Here is a 22,644-nt window from a genome sequence, read left to right as displayed (position 1 = left end):
GACAAAGTACTACCGCGGCACAGTACATGCCGTCGGAGAGAACCCAGAAGAGTACACCACTGACAGAGAGCAGGAAGAACTGTACTTCGACAACATTACAGTGGAGAGCACCGCTGTGGGAGAACAGACAGAGCTGTACATAGACTGCATCTCAATAGAGAACAACGGAAAAAGCAACGAGCAGGCTTACGTAGAGGTTGGAATTGGCACACCTCCACAGAAGGTAAAGTTAAACTAGACACTGGGGCACAGGCCAATACTATTCCCACCAACCTGTTCCAGGCGCTGTTCAAAAATGTGACACTGAAACCAGCAATACACAGACTCACTGAATATGGAGGAGGCGCGCTGAGCGTGAAAGGCACATGCAAACTCAAATGTAAGTACAGAGACAATGCAATTATGCTGGACTTTTACGTCATTGACACAAACGCCCCACCAGTCATGGCAATGAAAACATGCCGTGACCTAAACTTGGTAAAAATAGTGATGGCTGTGAGCGAGGAAAACAATGTCACATCACAGAGCATAATGGATGAGTATGCAGATGTTTTCCAAGGAATAGGAGAGTTCCCAGGCGAGTGCACCTTCCGCGTCACACCAGATGCAACGCCGGTCGTCTGCCCGCCACGCAGAATCCCCATCGCCCTACGCAGCAAACTGAGGGACGAGCTTGACAGCATGGAGAAAGGCGGCATAATCTGTAAGGTAACAGAACCCACAGAATGGGTGAACGCACTCGTCATTGTTGAGAAGCCAAAGACAGGCAAACTTAGAGTGTGTTTAGACCCCAGAGCTCTTAACAAAGTGATACAACGACCTCACTACCCCCTCCCCATGCTGGAGGACGCCACCACAAAGCTTGCTGGAGCTGAGTACTTTAGCGTGTTAGACGCGCGGTCAGGCTATTGGGCCATCAAACTGAGCACTGAATCCTCAATGTTGACGACATTTAACACAGTGTTTGGCAGGTATCGTTTCCTCAGACTGCCATTCGGAATCGTGTCCGCTCAAGACGAGTTCCAGAGACGCGTGGATGAAACATATGAAGGATTGGACGGTGTGACGGCCATAGTGGACGACATACTAGTGTTCGGCAAGACTAAAGAGGAACATGACCAGCGTCTCAGAGCGATGCTGAAGCGCACAAGGGAGCGAGGGGTGCGGCTCAACCCCGACAAGTGTCACATATGCGTGTCCGAGGTAAGCTACTTCGGCCACACGCTCTCACACGAAGGCATCAAACCAGACCCACACAAGGTGAAGGCGGTCAAGGACATGCAACCCCCACAGAACAAAGCAGAGCTGGAGACAGTCCTCGGCATGATCAACTACCTCGCCAGATTTGCTCCACACCTCTCACAGATAAACTCACCCCTCAGACAGCTTCTGAAACAGGACAGTGAGTTTGTGTGGGATGCAGTCCACGACAAGGCGTTCCAAGAGATGAAGAATCTCATTACACAGCACCCAGGTCCAGTACTCTCATATTTCGACCCGCAGAAAGAGCTGCGACTCCAAGTGGATGCATCCAAAAGTGGCCTTGGGGCTGTCATGCTCCAAGATGGCAAACCAATTGCCTATGCGTCCAAGTCACTCAACAGCACTGAAGAAAACTACGCACAGATAGAGAAGGAGCTCTACGCTGTGGTCTTCGGCTGCAAGAGGTTCCACGAGTACATGTATGGACGAAAAGTGATTGTGGAGTCAGACCACAAGCCTCTGGAGGCAATACTAAAAAAGCCACTGGCAGCAGCACCACCCCGGCTGCAACGGATGATCCTGGCGCTCCAAAAATACGACATCCAAATCATCCACCGCCCCGGTAAGGACATACCGGTGGCCGACACACTGTCACGCAAGTCAATAGAACACCACGACAGTGACCTACAGGAAGGGATGGAGGCCCAAGTGCACACAGTCCTCAGCAACATCCCTGTGAGCGACACAAGACTCACAGAAATCAAGCAGGAAACAGCGCAAGATCCACAGCTCACCGCACTCAGACGAGCCACACTCACTGGCTGGCCAGACACAAAGAAAAAGTGCCCGCCCAGCATCCAGGAATACTGGAACCACAGAGCAGAAATCTCAGAAATGGACGGTATCCTGTTCAAAGGTGAGAGAATCATTGTCCCCCAAAAGCTTCGCAAGGACATGATACAGCGCATCCATGCCAGCCACCTTGGCGTGGAAAAAAGCAAATGCCGAGCAAGAGACTTACTGTTCTGGCCTGGCATGGGGAAACAGATCGAGGATGCGGTAGCAGACTGCAGCATATGCCAAGAACGGCGCAGCGCAAATGCAAAGGAACCAATGATGTCACACGCCATACCCGAGCGGCCGTGGCAAGTGATAGGCACAGACCTATTCACATGGAACTCACAGGACTTCATAGTCACTGTGGACTACTACTCCAGATTCTTCGAGCTAGAGAGACTTTACAGCTGCACCTCATCTGCCGTCATCATGAAGCTGAAAGCAGCAATGGCTCGACACGGAATCCCCGAGACTATCATCAGCGACAACGGTCCGTGCTACAGCTCTGGTGAGTTCCGCAACTTCTCACAGACATGGGGTTTCTCACACACCACCACAAGCCCCCACTACCCACAGAGCAACGGCCTCTCCGAGAAGACTGTCCAGACGGCCAAACGCATCCTGGACAAAGCCAAAGCTGAGAACAAAGACCCCTACATGAGCTTACTGGAGTATCGCAACACACCGGTGGACAACCTGAAATCACCGGCACAGCTACTGATGAGTCGGAGGCTGCGGTCCATTCTCCCATCAACAGCAAAACACCTGCAGCCACAGATCGCCAGTCAGGAGGATGTTCACAAAAGGAGAGAGGTATGTCAACAGCGCCAGCAGGCATACTACAACCGAACAGCCAAACCTCTGCCCCACCTGCCCGCAGGCACACCAATCCGCTTCCGGCAGGAGGATGGATCCTGGAGACCTGCAACTGTGGAAAGACCAGCGAACACAGACAGGAGCTACCACATCCAAACCAAAGAAGGTCAGATCTACCAACGCAACCGTCAACACCTGCGACAAAGCAGAGTGAACACTCACACTACACACACACACACTTCACAGCAGACTGTTACCAGCGCTAACAACAACACACAAGCCCATCAGCAAGAGCATGCTGAACCTCCAGACACGAACAATCAGCGACAACCAGACACACAGCCTGGTTACACCACGAGGTCAGGTCGCACGATCAAACCAAGACAAATCCTTGACTTATGAATGTTAAAAAAAGAGAATTTTACACCAACCTGTACTATACCTGCTATGTTTTGAAAAGAAATATTTACAGCGTTCACTTACCTTGTGTACCTACCTGCTGTTTGCAGTTACCAGTAATGAAATGAAAAAAAAGATGAAATGTTATTACGGTGTCACATTTAGACAGTGAAGGAAATGTTTTACACTACTTTGTTGCAGTCCAGTTATATAAGAGTTCCACTTTCATATTCTTTCTTATTAAGATTGTATTCGCTTATAAACGTGCTCAACGTGGTCTGTATCTCTGCAGAGAAAGCAGCACTTTTCAGAAAAAGGGAGATGTAATATTTGCTAGTAATATTTGATTTGCTAATGTCCCTTACGGCTTTCCGTAGCGCCACAACAAAGTCACGTGATGTACGTAACAACGTCAGTCGGAATCCGGTCGGTGAATAAACACCCAGCACGAGAGAAGTCGTCCTTGCTTTATTAATGTTATAAGTTAACATAGCCAGAGGGCACAGATCATTACACCAAGGATCGCGCAAGTGCCGACCAGAGCTCTGACACGAACTGGGGGCCCCTGTCTGAGGTGATATCTGACGGAGTGCCGAAACGGGCGACCCAGGAGGAAAGAAAAGCGCGTGCAACATCCGAGGATGTTGTGGAGGATAGAGGGACAGCCTCTGGCCACCTGGTGGTCCGATCTACCATTGTGAGCAGGTGCGTAAAACCCTGTGAAGAAGTTAGAGGGCCCACCAGGTCCACATGCACGTGGTCGAAACGTCTGGCCGGGATCGGAAACGGTTCGAGGGGCAATTTAGTGTGCTGGTGGACCTTAGCGCGCTGGCACGCTACACATGCAGCTGCCCACCCCTTGACGTCCTTGCGGAGGCCAGGCCAGACGAACTTGGAACCGACCAACTTCACCGATGCCCGAACTCCAGGGTGCGAGATGGAGTGAATCGAATCGAAAACTCGACGGCGCCAGGCCACTGGAACAACGGGGCGGGGACGGCCGGTGGAGACATCGCAGAGGAGGGCAGGACTGCCTTCCTGCATCACAGCGTCCTCTAGCTTGAGACCGGTACGCGTTGACCTAAGGGCAAGGACGTCCGGGTCACTGGGCTGGTCGGCAGCCATAGCGGAGAAATCCACACCGAGGTGCACAGGACACACAAGCACACGCGACAGACAATCAGCAACAGGGTTGGACTTCCCGGCCACATGCTGAATGTCCGTTGTGAACTCGGAGATCGCCGCTAGGTGGCGCTGTTGCCGAGCAGACCACGGCTCAGTCACCTTGGACATGGCAAAAGTCAGCGGCTTATGATCCACATAAGCCGTGAATGGGCGACCCTCCAGCAGGAAGCGGAAATGCCGGGTTGCAAGGTGCAGTGCCAGCAACTCCCGGTCAAAAACGCTGTACTTGCGCTCGCTATCTCGCAGTTTGCGGCTAAAAAATGAGAGCGGCTGCCACGCATTCGCCACACGCTGTTCAACCACAGCCCCCACGGCTATGTCAGACGCATCGGTTGTTAAAGCTATGGACGCCGTGGGTGTGGGATGGGCGAGGAGGGCAGCGTTAGCCAGGGCGCACTTAGCTCTGTCAAAGGCCTGGACCCGTTCGGGAGTCCAGTCGACAGGGTCGTTAGCCTTCTTATGCCGCAGGGCATCGTAAAGTGGCTGAAGGAGGTGGGCAGCGCGAGGGAGGAAACGGTTATAGAAATTCACCATTCCCAAGAATTCCTGCAATGCCTTAACAGAGACCGGGCGGGGAAATTCCGCCACCGCTTGCACCTTAGAAGGCAACGGGACCGCGCCTTGCGGCGAAATGCGGTGACCCAAGAAGTCAATCACCGGCAGTCCAAACTGACACTTGGCCGGGTTGACTATCAGGCCGTGTTCGTCCAGACGACGGAAAACCTGTTTCAGGTGCGCCAGGTGCTCGTCAGCTGACGGACTGGCCACTAATATGTCGTCGAGATAAACGAACACGAAATCAAGGTCACGCAACACCGAGTCCATCAGCCTCTGAAAGGTTTGCGCTGCCCCCTTCAAGCCAAAAGGCATGCGCATGAATTCGAAAAGCCCAAATGGGGTGATCACTGCTGTCTTGGGCACGTCCTCTGCGCGCACGGGAACCTGATGATAGCCGCGCACCAGGTCCACCTTAGAGAAAATAGTGGTACCTGCCAGGCGTATGGAAAAGTCCTGTATGTGTGTGTAACCAGGTTAAAATTAATGTTTTTATTTTATTTTGTTTGAGTATGAAATATCACCAAATCCTGTCTGTGTGCTGTTATTTGTGTTTACTACATTTTATTTTATGTCATTATTTACTTTTATGTGTTTTACAACGACCGTCATATACGTGTACTGTCGTTTTAAGAGAGAGGTCTTATGGGTACACGGAAGACGGAACGCGGGAGAGGCCATTTTTGTTTTGTGGGAGGAGTCTCAAGCAGCAATCGAGCCGAGCCACGCGTGTTTCTTACCGTGGGACAGTTTTGCGGGTTGAGGAGAACGTAACCTTGAGTATCCCTGTAAGAAGATACTGCAAGCTGTGGGATAAAATACTTGTTTATCCTTTCTTACATCGGAGTCCCGTGGACGGTTTCTACTTCTAACGCACACGAGTGGAGTCCGGGCAGTGGTTGAACTTCGACCCCCACGTCCGTAAGAAACACCGCTCCCGCTGGAGGACTGGACGGTTGTCGAAGGGTTTGAAACCAAAATAAATGGCAAGGTGAGCCAAATAGAGTCCTGTGTGTCCCCCCCCCCCTTCCTTGATTATGATGATGATGATGATGATGAGAGCTGAGGGCCCCCCATAACACCTCGGACCCCACCGAAAATAGAACACAACGCAGAGCTAATGATGAGAGTGACGGGCGTGCAGCAGGCTGACCAGCAGAGAACAGCATAGAACTGCCCCCGTTACATTGGTGCCGTGACCCTCCTGGATTCTGAGAGTGACATCAGTTGCTCGCCGCGGGAGGCTGCTGTCGTCATCAAGCCCCAGACGTCCTCAGGTATTTCTATAGACTGTACACTCATGTTACAGTGGACTGGAGTTGAGCTGTGTGGACACTGAACAGTCATAGCTGTGGTTACCATGGACTGGGCTTGTGAACAGGACATTTGTATATACTGAAGGAAGAAAAACACACGAAAAAAAAAAGGAAAAAAAGGTTAATGTTGATGTGATTGAAGGACTCGTGTGAATAATCTATTGATCTAAACTACTGGATATGTGCATATGTGATTAATCTATTGGTGAATTTGTTGATTGTGTGTGATTGTTTCAATCTCTTAGTGATTTCTAGATTCAATTATTTAAATGAATTGAGCTTTTCACTTTTTTATTTTATTTTTTATTTTATCTGAGTGTTAGAGGTAGGAACATGGCAGAGGGTGGTTCGTACGTAGGTGGGGGTAACATTGCTGATCAGGATCTTTTGGATCGCCAGTGTGCTATGGAGAGGGGGTACCAGTTAGATGTGGGTGGGGGTTTACGGCTAGGTGTAGGTAGGAGTTTCGGGCAGCTCTTAGAGGGCGGGGAACCAGACACCAGAGCACCAGGACCTAGAGACCCGACCACATTTGGCACTCCTCAGTTCACCTCCACACGCTACGTAGAATGGGCCAGGCCAGTTATCAGCGAAGGGACTGTGCTGGGTAACAGCGAGCAGCCAGTGGGTGAGTTAGCCATGCTCATTACTCGGTTAGCAGAGAAGATAGGAGAGTCAATCACTGCTAAGCTGCAGGAAACACAAATGCTTAGAAACACACACACAGACAGTGCTAGGTCTGCTGAACCGTGTTCGGAGACAGCTCCTAGTGTTAGAGTAGTAATGCAGACAGACGCTAGGGAGCCTCCTATTTTCAGGGGCGATAGCTCTGATAAGTTTACAGTTCATGAGTGGGAGAGCCTTATGACTTTGTATTTGAGGAAGCGAGCCATTCCAGTTAGTGAGCAGTCACATGAGATTCTAGCTAAGCTTATGGGGAAAGCAGGGGACGTGGTGAGGATAAAGCTGCGCAACACATCTGTCGACCACATAGCGAACCCCCACATTATTTTTGATGTACTGAAGCAACACTTTAGTGACTTCACATACTCGAGCATGCCCCTGGCGGACTTTTACAGTACGCTGCCCAAGCCAGGTGAGGACGCTATGGAGTATTGGATTAGGCTTAATAAGACAGTGGAGGTGGCTGACGAATGCTTGAAGTGGCAGGGCCGTAGTATTGAAGAGCCAAGCCACGAGGTAAGCATGATGTTTATCAAACACTGTCCAGATCAGTCTCTTGCCAATGTTTTTAAGTTCAAGTCCGCAGGGAAATGGTCTGCTAGCGAGATCCAGGAGAGGCTTGATGAGCACATGCTGGAGAGGAAGTCCCGTGTTGCTGCAGGTGGACAACGTGAAGCAGGCGCGGTAGAGCGTAGGTTCCATTCACAGGTTCATGTCCCTGTAGTCGACATGGCTCCCGACTTGAACACGACCGTGCCGGTGGTGCTATCTCCCGTCCCGGCTCATGCGTCATCTCCTATACCATTTTGTGCAAGGTCTCCTACACCGTCTCCTGCACCTGTCTCTGGCGGTGATGATTATATGAGGAGTTTGGTGAGCTTGCTAGACCGTTTGGTCAAAATGCAGACTCAGGTTCCAGTTAGCGCTGCAGTCCGGACACCGACGCAGACTCAACCGCCAGCTAGCGCCGCAGGGCAGGTGTCAGACGCACCGCAGAGGTTGTGCAGGGTTTGTAAGTCTCCGGATCACTCCACATTTTCCCACTGCAGCCGGGAGAACCGATGTATAAACTGTTTGTCTCCTGGTCATTGGAAGAGGGACTGTCCTCACCCTCAGCCGCCCAACCAGCTCCGTTCTCAGCCTGGTGGAAGAGCTGGTCGTCAGTCTCGTCCGTTAAACTACTAAACCCACACCTAGAGAGGGATGGTGTGGGTAATGTAGATGTATCCCTCACTGATGTCTCCGACCTGGCTCACTTGTATGAAGACAAGTGTGCCAAAGCACCTCAGGGTTCGCGTATGGTCATTCAGGCGACACAGAGGATTCAGGCTTTCAGTGACTTGTTCTATGCTCCTGTTCTTATCAACCAGAGTGTGCAGCTTAATGGCATGTTGGATACTGGCTCTATGTCATGCAGTATCAGTGAAAATGCAGTAGAGAAGCTCCGCTCTGGGGGTGTTTTACCTGAGAAGCAGCAGCCTGAAGAGAACATTGTCTTGATTGGCTGCGGTGGTCTGGAGACTAGGCCTGATGGTTTTTATGACCTCAACATGCAGCTTTATGGTGTTTCCTTTGTCATACCCACTCTGGTCGTGCCCGGTCAGCATGATGATCTGATAGTCGGCACAAACGTCATTAAACATGTGGCCCATGTACTCAAGAGTGGTACTGAGTACTGGGACATCGCGTCCAGACAGGAACATCCGTCTAGTCCTGACGTTGAACAGTTCTTGTCCATGTTCACGAATGTAGAGCGCTGGAGGGGTGGTGCAGTTCCTGAGAAGATAGGTACTGTTAAGCTCACCCAGGCCGTGACACTCTTACCGAGGCACGAGCACTTAGTCTGGGGCAGACTTCCTGCTAAGGTGCCTATGTCAGCTGGAAGCACTGTTGTTGTGGAGCCGACAGACTCCAAGGCCATGCCACGCAGTGTCCTCGTAGGTCGACTTGTCACACCGCTCTGGGGTGATAGGTGGGTACCCATGACTGTTGTCAATCCATCTGACAAAGCCATCACACTGAAAAGGAACTGCAAGTTGGCTGATGTGTTTCCATGCTTGGCGATTGAGGACTTTAATGTTTTCCAGGGACTGCAATCAGTTGCAGGGAGGCATGAGTCCAACGCCACAGATAGTGCCTGTCCCCCTGTCCAGCCGGCTAGGAGTTTGTCAGAGCTCGGACTCAGTGACATTGACCTCAGCTCCTGTCAGGTTAGTGAGGCATGCAAGTCCCAGCTCACTCAGCTGCTCACCGAGTACCATGACATCTTCTCCAGGGACTCTCTGGACTGTGGCGAGGTCACAGGATACACACATCGCATCCATCTGGTGGATGAGCGCCCCTTTCGCTTGCCCTACAGGAGGGTTCCCCCAGCCCACTATCAGAAGTTGAGACAGGTTCTCACTGATATGGAGGAGAAAGGGATTATCCGGAAGTCCTCGAGCGCATACGCTTCACCGCTGGTTATGGTATGGAAGAAGGATGGCGGGCTTCGGATCTGCACTGATTTCAGATGGCTGAATGCTCGGACCTTGAAAGACGCTCATCCCTTGCCACACCAGTCGGACTGTCTTGCCGCGCTGGGTGGTAACTGCCTCTTTAGTACGATGGACCTCACCTCTGGCTTCTTCAACATCCCAATGCATGAAGATGACAAGAAGTACACTGCTTTCACGACTCCCCTTGGGTTGCATGAATACAATCGCATGCCACAGGGCCTTTGTAATAGCCCTGCAGCCTTCATGAGAATGATGATTGGGATCTTTGGGGATCTGAACTTCACGAAGCTTTTGTGCTATCTTGATGATCTTCTTGTCTTCGCGCCGTCAGAGGTTGAGGCTCTGTCGAGGCTCCGCACTGTGTTTCAGAGGTTGAGGGAGAACAACTTGAAACTGGCTCCGAAGAAGTGTCATCTGCTGCAGAAGCGGGTGCGGTTTTTGGGCCACGTGGTTGATGGCGGAGGTGTGTCTGTCGATCCCTCCAAAGTAGAGGTCATCTCCAACATGACAGTGCAGGATCTCATGGAAGGTGATGGGTGCACGCCTTCTGTTCGTAGGATCAAATCTTTCCTTGGTATGGTATTTTACTACCAGCATTTCCTCCCGAACTGCTCCTCCGTGGCTAAGCCCCTGTTCGCCCTTACAGCTGGACAAAAGAGGAGGGGGAGGTCGGCTAAGGATAAGAAGCCCCATGGCAGCTTCCGTAAGCTTACCTCCGCAGACTGGACGGTGGAATGTGGGGAAGCATTTGATCTGTTGAAGACGATGTTACTGGAGTGTGTGGTGCTTGCCCATCCAGACTTTGAGGTGCCTTTCATTTTGTCGGTCGATGCGTCTTTGGACGGACTCGGCGCGGTGCTGTCTCAAGTGCCCCGAGGAGAGTCCAAGGCCAGACCTGTTGGTTTTGCAAGCAAGTCCCTCAGTGCCTCACAGCGGAAGTATCCAGCTCATAGACTGGAGTTCATGGCGCTGAAGTGGAGTGTTTGTGAAAAGTTCAGCCACTGGCTGAAGGGTCAAAGCTTCACCGTTTGGACAGATAATAATCCGCTGACTTATCTCCTAACGAAGCCGAAGCTTGACGCGTGTGAGATCCGCTGGGTGTCTAAGTTGGCGTCTTACACCTTCGATCTCAAACACCTGCCAGGGAAGAAAAACGTGGTGGCGGATGCATTGAGTCGCGACCCTTTTTCCAAGCCCGTCAGTCAGAGGCTACTTAGGGAGCCCTACCCGGCCCTTGTTCAGGAAGCCGACGGGGTTGAGGGGGACTCTGTGCAGGATGTTTTCAGACTCAGTTGCCAGTCCCAAACACTGAGTAGTGCGCGATCTGGGTTTGCTTGTGATGCAGCTGAGGTCAGGGCTTTTTGTCAAGCCAAATGTGACTGGCCTGATGCATCAGTATTCACAGCACTCAGTTTGGTCCAGCACGTTCAGCATCTGTCGGTTGGTCAGGATACACTGCCAATGTTATCCACCGAGGAGCTCAGGTTGAGTCAGGAGCAGGACCCCTGCATCTCCAAGGTGTTGCCCTTTGTCGCTGTTCGGAAGCGGCCATCGAGGCGTGAGAGGCATGGTGCTGACCAGAAGGTCCTCAGGCTGCTGAAACAGTGGGAGAAGTTGGAAGTCAATGATGGTGTCTTGTACAGGGTGACAAAGGACCCAGTGTCCAAGCAGAGGAGGTCTCAGTATGTTTTACCTCTGAGTCTGAAAGACAAGGCACTGTCTGGCATCCACGATCACGCTGGTCATCAGGGCCAGGACCGTACTCTCTCTCTTGCAAGGCAGCGTTTTTATTGGCCTGACATGGAGAGGGATATCAGAGCATATGTCAGATGCTGTCGGAGATGTGTGTTTGGGAAGACCCCAGAGCCAGCTGCTTGCGCGCCCCTGGAGAGCATTAAAACCTCCGCACCGATGCAGCTTGTGTGTATGGATTTCTGGTCCGCTGAGGACAGTAAGCAGCGGTCGGTCGATGTCCTAGTGGTTACTGACCACTTCACTAAGCTTGCTCACGCATTCCCCTGCGCCAATCAGACAGCGAAGCAGGTCGCCAAGAAACTCTGGGATCATGTATTCTGTGTTTACGGGTTTCCGGAGAGAATACATTCTGACCAGGGCACAAACTTTGAGAGCAACCTGATTGCAGAGCTTCTCAGGTTGGCGGGTGTAGCGAAGTCCCACACGACGGCCTACCATCCTATGGGTAATGGCGGGACAGAGCGGTTTAATCGCACGATGGGGAATATGCTCCGTTCCCTTCCGCTTCAGCAGAAGCAACAGTGGCCTCAGCAGATCCATTCTCTCACGCTCGCGTACAATGCCACTGTTCACGAGACCACGGGTTACGCGCCTTTCTTCCTGATGTATGGGCGTGTCCCAAGACTGCCGGTGGATGTTATGTTCAGGCAGGTTTTGCATGACCCTCACGTTGTTGATTATGACTCTTATGCTCAGTCTCTGCTTTCCTGTCTAAGGAGTGCAATGGAGATCGCTCAGAAGCACTCCACGGCTGAGCAGCAGCATCAGGCGCGACAGTACAACAGACATGCCAAGGGCACTGTCCTGTCTGTCGGGGATCGTGTTTTGGTTGCGAACCAGAGTGAGCGAGGGAAGAGAAAGTTGGCTGACAAATGGGAGAACGGAGTGTACACGGTTGTCGGTGTCAACCCCAATATCCACGTCTACAAGATTCAGGATGCAGAGGGGCACACCAGGGTGGTGCACAGGAACCGTTTGTTGGAGGTCAACTTCTTGCCCCTCCCTGAGTTAGATCAGGGTGAGGAGTCCAGTACAACCAGTCAGTTGCTTGACTGCGCAGGGTCCAATGAGGAGGACAGTGCAGATGGCCTGACGGTCTCAGGGGATGCAGTGGGGCTAGCAGTCTCATCACTTGGAGACTCACCTAGATCTGAGTGGGCAGAAGCGGAAGAGTTCATTCCGTCTAGTCTGGTAGTCAGTCCTGTGGGGGCCACTGCTCAGTCTCCACCCAACACACATGCACCACACAACACACATGCACCACACATAGAGGCATCACACTCACTCGATGTAGGTGTTATATCTCACACTGATTCGCACACAGGGGCACCACCCTCACTCGATACAGATGTTGCAGCTCGCACTGTCTCACGCACACAAGTAGAGAGCGATGGTCGGGTTAGGACACGCACAGGGAGGGTGGTGAGGTCAGTGAACAGGTTAATAGAATCTATGGCTCAGATGCCATTTCTACGGAGTGTGAGGGTTTGAACTTTGATGGAGGTTGGAGTCATTCAAACTAGTTTAATGTGAGTTATTAGGTGTCTATCAGACAGGGTTGTTTTGGGCCAAGTGCATGGTGTGGCGTATCAGGCGTCACATTGATCTAAGGGAATTCTGAGACTTGATCAACCTCATTATTTTCTGGACCTCGTAACCGAGGTAGCTCCTAAGTTGACTGGAGGACTAGGTCCTTCTTTTCACTTGTGCCAGTAGTCAGTGATGGGCTTTTCCTTTCCTCTTTCTCTTTTTATCCTGCTGTCAGGATGTTGGTGAATTTCAGGAGGGGTGAATGTAACCAGGTTAAAATTAATGTTTTTATTTTATTTTGTTTGAGTATGAAATATCACCAAATCCTGTCTGTGTGCTGTTATTTGTGTTTACTACATTTTATTTTATGTCATTATTTACTTTTATGTGTTTTACAACGGCCGTCATATACGTGTACTGTCGTTTTAAGAGAGAGGTCTTATGGGTACACGGAAGACGGAACGCGGGAGAGGCCATTTTTGTTTTGTGGGAGGAGTCTCAAGCAGCAATCGAGCCGAGCCACGCGTGTTTCTTACCGTGAGACAGTTTTGCGGGTTGAGGAGAACGTAACCTTGAGTATCCCTGTAAGAAGATACTGCAAGCTGTGGGATAAAATACTTGTTTATCCTTTCTTACATCGGAGTCCCGTGGACGGTTTCTACTTCTAACGCACACGAGTGGAGTCCGGGCAGTGGTTGAACTTCGACCCCCACGTCCGTAAGAAACACCGCTCCCGCTGGAGGACTGGACGGTTGTCGAAGGGTTTGAAACCAAAATAAATGGCAAGGTGAGCCAAATAGAGTCCTGTGTGTCCCCCCTCCTTCCTTGATTATGATGATGATGATGATGATGAGAGACTGAGGGCCCCCCATAACACCTGGGACCCCACCGAAAATAGAACACAACGCAGAGCTGATGATGGAAGTGACGGGCGTGCAGCAGGCTGACCAGCAGAGAACAGCATAGGACTGCCCCCGTTACATGTGGGATGGGATAGCGGTCATTGGCGGTGACGTTGTTCAGGCGGCGAAAATCGCCGCAAGGCCGCCACGACCCATCCGCCTTGGGCACCATGTGAAGCGGCGAGGGCCACGGGCTGTTGGAACGCCTCACTATACCCAGACGCTCCATGATGACGAACTCCTCCTTAGCTATAGCCAATTTTACCGCGTCGAGGCGCCGCGCGCGCGCAAAAACTGGCGGTCCCAGAGTGGGAATGAAATGTTCTACCCCGTGTTTAGTAACCGCGGTGGAAAAGGCAGGCGTAGTCACCGATGGAAAACCCGCCAGCAAACGCTGAAAAACATCTCCTAATGCTAAAAAGTTAGCGTGTGTTAACGGCCCGGCTCCCCTTGTCTCGCACGGAACAGTGGCGAAAGACACAGCATCAATTAAACGGCGGTTTGCAACATCAACCAGCAGACCATTAGCACACTCAAAATGGCGCCCGTGGAAGCAAACAGTCACCAACCTTGTGCCAAACGTCGCAATGAACGAACCGTTAGCTGCACTTAACTGTGGGCCGCCGCCTTCGGCCGACCTGTCTGTCTTAGCAGGAGGGAGTAGGCTCTTTTGCGAGCCTGATATTGTATTTTTAAATCACGTCAGGACACAGCGCTGTCGCTCGACACAACCTCTCTGAGGCATTCTTTATTTAGACTGACACAGCATCAAAGGCAGACCCGATCAAACAACCCAGAGCCCGCAGGCATCACCAATCGATCCCAGCACAATAGAACAGCACCAAATCAAATGCAGCACTGTCGATGTGTGCATACATAACATCCCCCCCCCCCCGGCAGGATTTCAAACATGAAAGGTTGACACAAAGTCCTCTAGGTGGCCAGGGCGTAAACGTGTGCGAACAGGTCGCGGGGCGGCCTGAGGCTGGGCAGGCTGAGGTGGTGAGGGAGATGGCAGGGGAAGCTGAGGCCCAGAAATGTCTGGGGCCCGTGTAGGAGCTGCATGAAGCCCCGGGGCGTCTCGCCATGCTGAGGGAATGGCTATGGTTGTGTCACCAGCTGTGTGTGGCGGAGCTGACACCTTCCGTAGACGACTGGAGTGCCAACGAGTGCCATCGCTGAGGAGGTAAGTGGCTGGGCCCAGCTGACGGGTGACTTGGAGAGGAGAGGACCAGTATGAAGCCATTTTATTGTCCCTGTGGGGCCTGCGGACCCTGACCCAGTCTGACACATTGATGTCTGGCACCCTGGTTCGTTTTGACTGGTCAAACCGTTGCTTCATCCGCGTCTGCTGACGAGTGACTGAGGCTCTGACCCCAGAGGGAGGTGCCTGAGGTGTGGAGGGGCGGAGCCTGTCAAGGGGCATGCACAGTTCCCGGCCTAGCATGAGAGAGGCTGGGGAGACGCCTGTGGTCGAGTGCTGTGTGGCCCGATAGTGCAGCAGAGTGTGACGGATGGCCTGCGTGAAAGAGCACCCTTGGGCCATGTGTGCTCTGAGGCCGTTCTTCAGTGACTGGTGAAAACGTTCAACGCCGCCATTGGCCTGGGGGTGGTAGTACGCAGTGCGTATATGACGGATGCCCTTGCTTTCGAGATAAGCAGTGAACTCAGCAGAGACCAGCTGAGGGCCGTTGTCAGTGGTGATGGCCTTTGGGAGGCCCCAGCGAGAGAAAAGAGAGTCCAGGAAGTCGATGATGATCTGTGAGGTCACAGTGCCGGAAGTGGTGAGTTCAGGCCATTTTGAGTGTAGATCGTAGGCGACCACCATGAAGCGTTGGTGGTGGGGAACTCCATGGATCTCACCACAAATGTCCAACTGCAGGTGTTCCCAGGGCTGAGAGGGCCAGGCGAGAGGTTGCAGGGGTGGGGGAGCCTGGTGGCCAGTCTTGCCACTCACAAGGCAGGCAGAACAGTCCTTCACCAGAGCCTCAATATCTCTGTCTATCCCCGGCCACCACACCAGGTCTCGGCAGCGCTGTTTCAGTTTCACAATGCCCAGGTGGCCTTCATGCGCCGTATTCAAAACACGTGCACGGAGAGCAGCTGGGACCACTGTGCAAAACCCACGTGCCACGCAGGTGTCGTTCCAGCAGGAGAGCTCCTGTCTGACTCGGGCGAACGCAGCCAGCTCCTCTGGGACCTTGTGAGGCCAGCTGTTCTGGATGTAGGTGCGGAGCTGGGAGAGGACAGGGTCCTGTTCGGAGGCTGCCCTCAGCTCCTGCAGAGAGACAGTGGCCTGGAGGGGTGTGTGTAGCATTTGGACAATGTCCTTTTCCACACAGTCAGTGTCCGTCTGTGGAGCTGGGGTGGAGACAGAGCGAGAGAGCAGGTCGGCGACAACATTGTCTCTGCCTGGGGTGAACTGCAGGCTGAAGTTGTGCTGGCGGAGGCGGTCAGACCAGCGGTGCAGCCTCAGGGGTTTGTGGCCTGTCCCAGATGTGGACAGCAGCGCTGTCAGGGCCTGGTGATCTGTCCTGAGGGTGAAGGAGCGGCCATAGAGGTAGAGGTGCCACCTTTCACAAGCCCAGATACAGGCTAACGCCTCACGCTCACCCACGGAGTACCGCTGCTCGGTCAGGTTGAGGGCACGGGAGGCGAAGGCAATGGGCTTCTCCACACCGTTCTGGGTTTGAGACAGCACGGCCCCTATCGCTGTGGCTGATGCGTCACAGGTCACAAAGGTGGAGCTGGAGATGTCGAAGTGAGCCAACACTGGTGGTGAAGTCAGTTGAGTCTTGAGATCACGCACAGCGTCACTGCATGCCTTTGACCACACCCATGGCTCGTCCTTACGCAGCAGCTGGCGCAGGGGGGCTGTGGTCGCAGAGTACTGGGGAAGAAACCTCAGGTAGTAACTTGTCATACCCAGGAAGGAGGCGACCTGGGCGGCCGAGCTGGGCTCAGGGATGGCCTGAATGGCGTCCACGTTGGATTGTAGTGGAGTTACACCGCTTGCTGACAGCCGGAACCCCACGAAGTCGATGGCTGGCACAGAGAGGACACATTTCTCAGCATTGAGAGTTAGCTTGTGCTTGGACAGGGCTGCGAAGACCATGTTAAGGCGCTTGTCGTGGATTTCACTGGTGGGCCCATGTACCACTATATCGTCCAGATAAATGGCCACGCCCAGTATGCCAGCCAGCACGGAGACCATGATTTTCTGGAAGCAGCTAGGGGCGGAGCTGAGACCGAAAGGCATCCTGGTGTAGCGAAACACTCCTGCATGTGTCACAAAGGCTGTGAGGTTTCGGCTGCTGGGGTGGAGGGGCACCTGTAAGTACCCATGTCTGAGGTCGAGCTTGGAGAACACCTCAGAGCCATAGAACTGAGCAGTGAGTTCTTCTGAGGTGGGCAGTGGATACTTATCAGGGACCACTGCCTTATTTACTGCACGTAGATCGACGCAGACATGCAGGCCCCCCGACTTCTTCTTAGCCACCACGAGGTTTGAGACCCAAGGTGACGCGTCCACCGGTTCAATGATGCCAGCTTCCAGCAGTTGTTGCAGCTCGGCGGAGACCCCATCACGGAGAGCCAACGGGATGCGGCGCAGTGGTTGGATGACAGATTTCACAGCAGGGTTGAGGAGAGGTTGATGGGTGAAGGCGGAGAGGCAGCCCAGCCCCATAAACAGCGATGGCCACTTCTGCTGCCAAGGTGTGGCGACAGTCAGGATTGCTGCCCCCCATGTGTCTAAGAGGGAGAACCCCAGAGCGGAGAACAGGTCCAGGCCCATCAGGTTGGCCCCACGGCGTGCCACATGAAAAACTGCATTGGGCACCAGCTTGGTTCCATAGCGGACAGTCACTTGGAGAGAGCAAACCAGATCGATTTTGGAGTCACCATACCCACAGAGGACAGCTGAGGGTGCGGACAGTGGCAGTGAACCGAAAAATTGACTGTAGGTATCAACATTCAGGAGAGACACACTTGCACCGGTGTCCAACAGCAGGGGGATGCACACATCATTAATGTTGACTGTGCATGATTTGAATGACACTGGCGCAGAGCTCACCTTGTGAATGACGGCGGTTGAAGACTGGGGGGTGTGGCCCTCTGACCCAGCCGGGGAAGATCGACAGACGTTGGCAAAGTGATTGTGCTTACCGCAGCTACGGCATGTCTGGCCACGGGCAGGGCAGTTCTGAGCCCTTGAAACATGAGACCGAGACCCACAGTTACCACAGGACTGTTGAGGGCGGGGCCGAGAACGCCGTCGTTGCAGTTGCAAGACGTCCCCAGTGGAGTCGGCGCCCGCCTCGCTCTGGTTGGGTTGCGTCCCGAGGGGCAGCCGTGAGTAGAGGGAGGAGTCGTTGGCAGCTTGACTGGAGGTGGCCACTTGCTGTGTATTTAGCATAGCAGCACACTCAGCTGCTCCCTCAACCTGTAGTGCGATGGTAATTGCTCTGGACAGCAGCAGATCGTCTTTTTCCAGCAGGAGAGTCTCACGCACCTTTGCGTTGTTGGTGTGTTCGATTAGCTGGTCGCGAACCATCTCGTCCTGAAGCGCGCCAAACTTGCATGAGCTAGCTAGCCCTCGCAAATTAGCTACGTACTGCCGCACAGACTCACCAGGCAGTTGGTGTCGCTGACGGAATATAAATCGCCGAAGGAGGGCACTCTGTGGAGCAGCGAAATGGGTGCTCATAAGTCCCACAGCTTCGGCAAAGCTTGTGACGTTCCCCAGAGACCCGAGCACACGATGACCCTCTGCTCCCAAGCAGTGTAGCAACAGAGCCGTCTTCCTAGCCTGGCTCACGTCGTCGAGCCCTGAGGCGATGATGTAATTTTCAAAACTATGTAGCCAGCGAGTCCATGGTACCGGAGGCTCGCCAGGTAATGCCAGGAAGGGGGCAGGTGGTGGGAGAGAGATATCAGCCATCCTCGTCGCCAATATTGTATTTTTAAATCACGTCAGGACACAGCGCTGTCGCTCGACACAACCTCTCCGTGGCATTCTTTATTTAGACTGACACAGCATGAAAGGCAGACCCGATCAAACAACCCAGAGCCCGCAGGCATCACCAATCGATCCCAGCACAATAGAACAGCACCAAATCAAATGCAGCACTGTCGATGTGTGCATACATAACACCTGAGTCCACCAGAAACCGTCTTCCTGACATCGTGTCCTTAATGAAGAGCAGCTCACTACGTCCACCAGCGCCCACAGCTGCTACTGAGCGCTGGCCCGGGAGTTTCCCGCCGTCTCAAACGTGCACGGAGGGACGCAGCGCCTTGCCTTGCCGCCGAACCGCTGGTGGAAGGAACAGAGGCCTCTCCCGCGCCGTCTCCGGGCAGTCACTCCAGCCACCACTGCCGGGTCCGCGTCCTCCGACGTCGGCTGCAGAGGCTCCGATGCCACACTCTGCACAGAGAACCGTCTGGTAGCCAGCAGGACCCGATCGGCCTCCTCAGCCAAACCTCGGCAGTCACCAGCGGCCAGACACGGGGAGTTAGCCAAAGCCGCGCGCACAGGAGACGGGAGCTGGCGCAAGAAAACGTGCGGGAAAAGGAACCCACCTTCGTCTGAGCCTAGCAGCGACAGCATATTGTCCATGAGATCCACAGCCGTCCCGTCGCCCAAACCGGATAGGGAAAGGATTCTATCTGCCCTCTCTGCGGCAGATAGGCTGTACCTCCGGAGCAGAAGATGTTTGAGGGCGACGTATTTACCGTGTTGCGGAGGGGCGCGCAACAGCTGCATGGCCCGGCGTGTGGACTGCTGATCCAGCGCAGAGACGACCAAATAGTATCTGGAGTCGTCCGCGGAGATTCCACGCAGGTGGAACAGCGACTCGACATGCTGGAACCACGAGGCTGGGTCGCTCTGCCAGAACTCTGGGAGTTTCACAGCCGCGGCGAGAACGGCCGGCTGTGAGAGTTGGGGCGGCGTGGCCGAAGTGGATTCACACACATCTTCTGCTCCAAACATGTTCAATTCGGGGTCACCAATGTGGCAGGAATGAAGAAAAACACATGAGACCAAGGCGAGTTTGATGTTTATTCCTCAACTCCAAAAACCAACTGCAGCAGGAACAACCCTGCCCCGGCGAGCCCGGGAACGTAAACCACGCCCCCAGCTCACAGTCCTGCTGGGTGAGAGGCATAGCCCCTAGTGTCCGCCACAATGATATCGTTTTACTCACTGGTTTTATTTTGGAGATTTTGGATGCTGGCCCACCGCTGGACTGAACTTTACAACAGCATCTGACAGGGCAACACGATAGAGGTCTTAAACCTGCCCTCTAAAGAACAACAACAATAATAACAACAACAAAAACCTCTAGTGCCTCAGTGAGACGGTGTCCATGACTGTCCATCATCTATGACTTGTCTGTTGTGCTGGCCGGCTAGTGTACAGATGGTTACTACCCCCTACAGTAAGTATAGGCTGCTCATTCCTGCAAGCCCAACCAGGGAGTAGATCAGCCATTCTGCTGAACATTGGTAATCCTGGACGTTTTGGCTAATACATCTTAATTTTGGTTAGTTACTGCTTAACAGACCAAATACATAGTTTGGATGACTGGGTTAGATGAGACTTGTCAAAACATGTCTGATGCTTGTGTTCAGTTGCCCTGTAAAGGTTGTAAAGCTGAGGCCAGCGGTGCTCCCCTATCCAACATCTCCAAAATGAGGCCGCTTGGTAAAATAAGGTACCCAATATGAGCGATGGCAAAAACTGCGAAAATAAGACTGAAGTTGTAAAAAAATAAAAATAAAAACAATTATCCGTTATACTGTGACAGGAAAAACTTGACATCTCTCTACTACTACTACTACCACTACTACCACTACTACTACTACTACTACTACTACTACTACTTTTGGATGCTCCCGTTAGGGGGCGCCACAGCGGATCATCCGTTTCCATCTCTTCCTGTCTTCTGCATCTTCCTCTGTCACACTGACCACCTGCATGTCCTCTCTCACCACATCCATAAACCTCCTCTTTGGCCTTCCTCTTCTCCTCTTCCCTGGCAGCTCCATATTCAGCATCCTTCTCCCAGTATACCCAGCATCTCTCCTCCACACATGTCCAAGCCATCTCAATCTTGCCTCTCTTGCTTTGTCTCCAAACCGTTCAACCTGAGCTGTCCCTCTAATATAATCGTTCCTAATCCTGTCCTTCTTCGTCACTCCCAATGAAAATCTTAGCATCTTCAACTCTGCCACCTCCACCTCCACCTCCGCCTCCTGTCTTGTCATCGGTGCCACTGTCTCCAAACCATATAACATAGCTGGTCTCACTACCATCTTGCCCAGATAGCATCCGGATGTGGGCCACTTCAGGCAATGATGCGGCACTGACGGCCTTCTTCTGGCCCTGACAAAATGGATGTGAGCCTGAAGTGGCCCACATGTATAATAGCAAATATGGCCCAAATATGCCAAATCACATGTGGGCCTTTTTTGGCAAAGGTGCGGCGCTCTCGGCAACATGTAATCTGGGTGTGACCCTGAAGTGGCCCGTGTGGTAAATGGTGAATATGTCCCAAATATCACAAAACAAATATGGGCCACGTTTGGCAAATATGTGGCACATGCAGCATTGCTATGGCTTGGTTCTGGCCCAGATCTGGCAAACAGGAGCGGACCGCCCAAGTGCCATCACTCCATGCAGTATGCGGGCCGGATGAAATGTCGGGTGTGGGACGGGTCCGGGCCACAACAATTTTTGCTATCTGGGTGTAAACCTTCCCTTTAACTCTTGCTGGCACCCTTCTGTCGCAAATCACTCCTGACACTCTTCTCCACCCACTCCACCCTGCCTACACTCTCTTCTTCACCTCTCTTCTGCACTCCCCGTTACTTTGAACAGTCGACCTCTAGTATTTAAACTCATACGCCTTCGTCACCTCCGCTCCTTGCATCCTCACCGTTCCACTGTCCTCCCTCTCATTCGTGCATCGGTATTCCTTATCTCATCTCTCTTCTGCTGTCTGTGTTAAATCGTGTCCTCGTTTACAATCATTGCTTTTCTGTTGTCTCTCTACCCCCCCCCCCACACACACACACATGCAGTTCAGTGATTATCCCAAAGACTGCAGAGTTTCATCCCCCCCGCGCCATCCACAGCCCTGCTCGGCTCTCGGCAGCCCTCCTCTCCTCTCCCACCATGCATTGCCCTGTGCTGCTCAGAGCCGCTCTGCGGGGGGAGGAAGGGGGGCGTGGACGCTGCTGCTGCTGCAGCCCCAGGCTGATGCCCGCGCTGACGGACCTGGAGTACGACGCCTTCGTCCGGGGCCAATCCCAGCGCTCCGAGCAGGTCCTGCTGGTGGCGTGCGTGACCTCTCGTCCTCGCTGCCCCGGCGTGCACGTGGCGCCCAACCAGGACGCACTAGAGCGGCTTTACGAGAGGATGAACAGGAACAGGACCATGCCCTGCAAACAGGTATGAACACTGATTTATACACACACACACACACACACACACACACACACACACACACACACACACACACACACACACACCTAAACATGAACACCACTGCAGACTCATATATGTACCAAGATGTACACCGTATCTTTGTAGAGTCAAAATAAAATGGTAGCTCATGAACACTTTCTTCTACATGTTTTCCTTGTTGACGTGCAGAAATGCGCCGAGAATTTACTGAGAATTTCAATACATGCTGACGCACGTGTCAAGTCAAACTTAATTTTTAAGATCACTTTTATTAGACAGAGTGCAGTAAAGAGGTAGACACAGAGGGGTATCACGTGCCACAAAGCTAGGTCAGGAGGTGGATTCGAACCTGCGACTGTGTGGCAGCCCTATGCGCTCTGACCATTCGGCTACAGAGGCTCCCCAAAGTCAAATGTATGTGTATAGTCCGGGGCGTCCGGGTAGCCTACAGACACAACTGGCCGTGTCTGTGGGTGGGAAGCTGGATGTGG

The 22,644-nt window shown here is 52.9% G+C and overlaps 1 protein-coding gene across 1 annotated transcript in view; it reads left to right on the top strand.

Moving 5' to 3' along the window:
• LOC130114722 (uncharacterized protein C3orf20 homolog) overlaps window positions 1-22,644 on the top strand; it is a 33,851-nt gene that overhangs the window by 5,182 nt on the left and 6,025 nt on the right. The window contains exon 3 of the mRNA XM_056282609.1: window positions 21,769-22,138. Coding sequence (XP_056138584.1) covers window positions 21,769-22,138 — 370 coding nt within the window. The remainder of the gene's footprint in view (window positions 1-21,768; window positions 22,139-22,644) is intronic.

The sequence above is a fragment of the Lampris incognitus genome, chromosome 6 (genome assembly GCF_029633865.1).
Source record: "Lampris incognitus isolate fLamInc1 chromosome 6, fLamInc1.hap2, whole genome shotgun sequence".
In the NCBI taxonomy this organism is placed as follows: Eukaryota; Metazoa; Chordata; class Actinopteri; order Lampriformes; family Lampridae; genus Lampris; species Lampris incognitus.
Note: the sequence above shows the minus strand (reverse complement) of the source record. Positions and strands in the feature narration are given on the sequence as shown.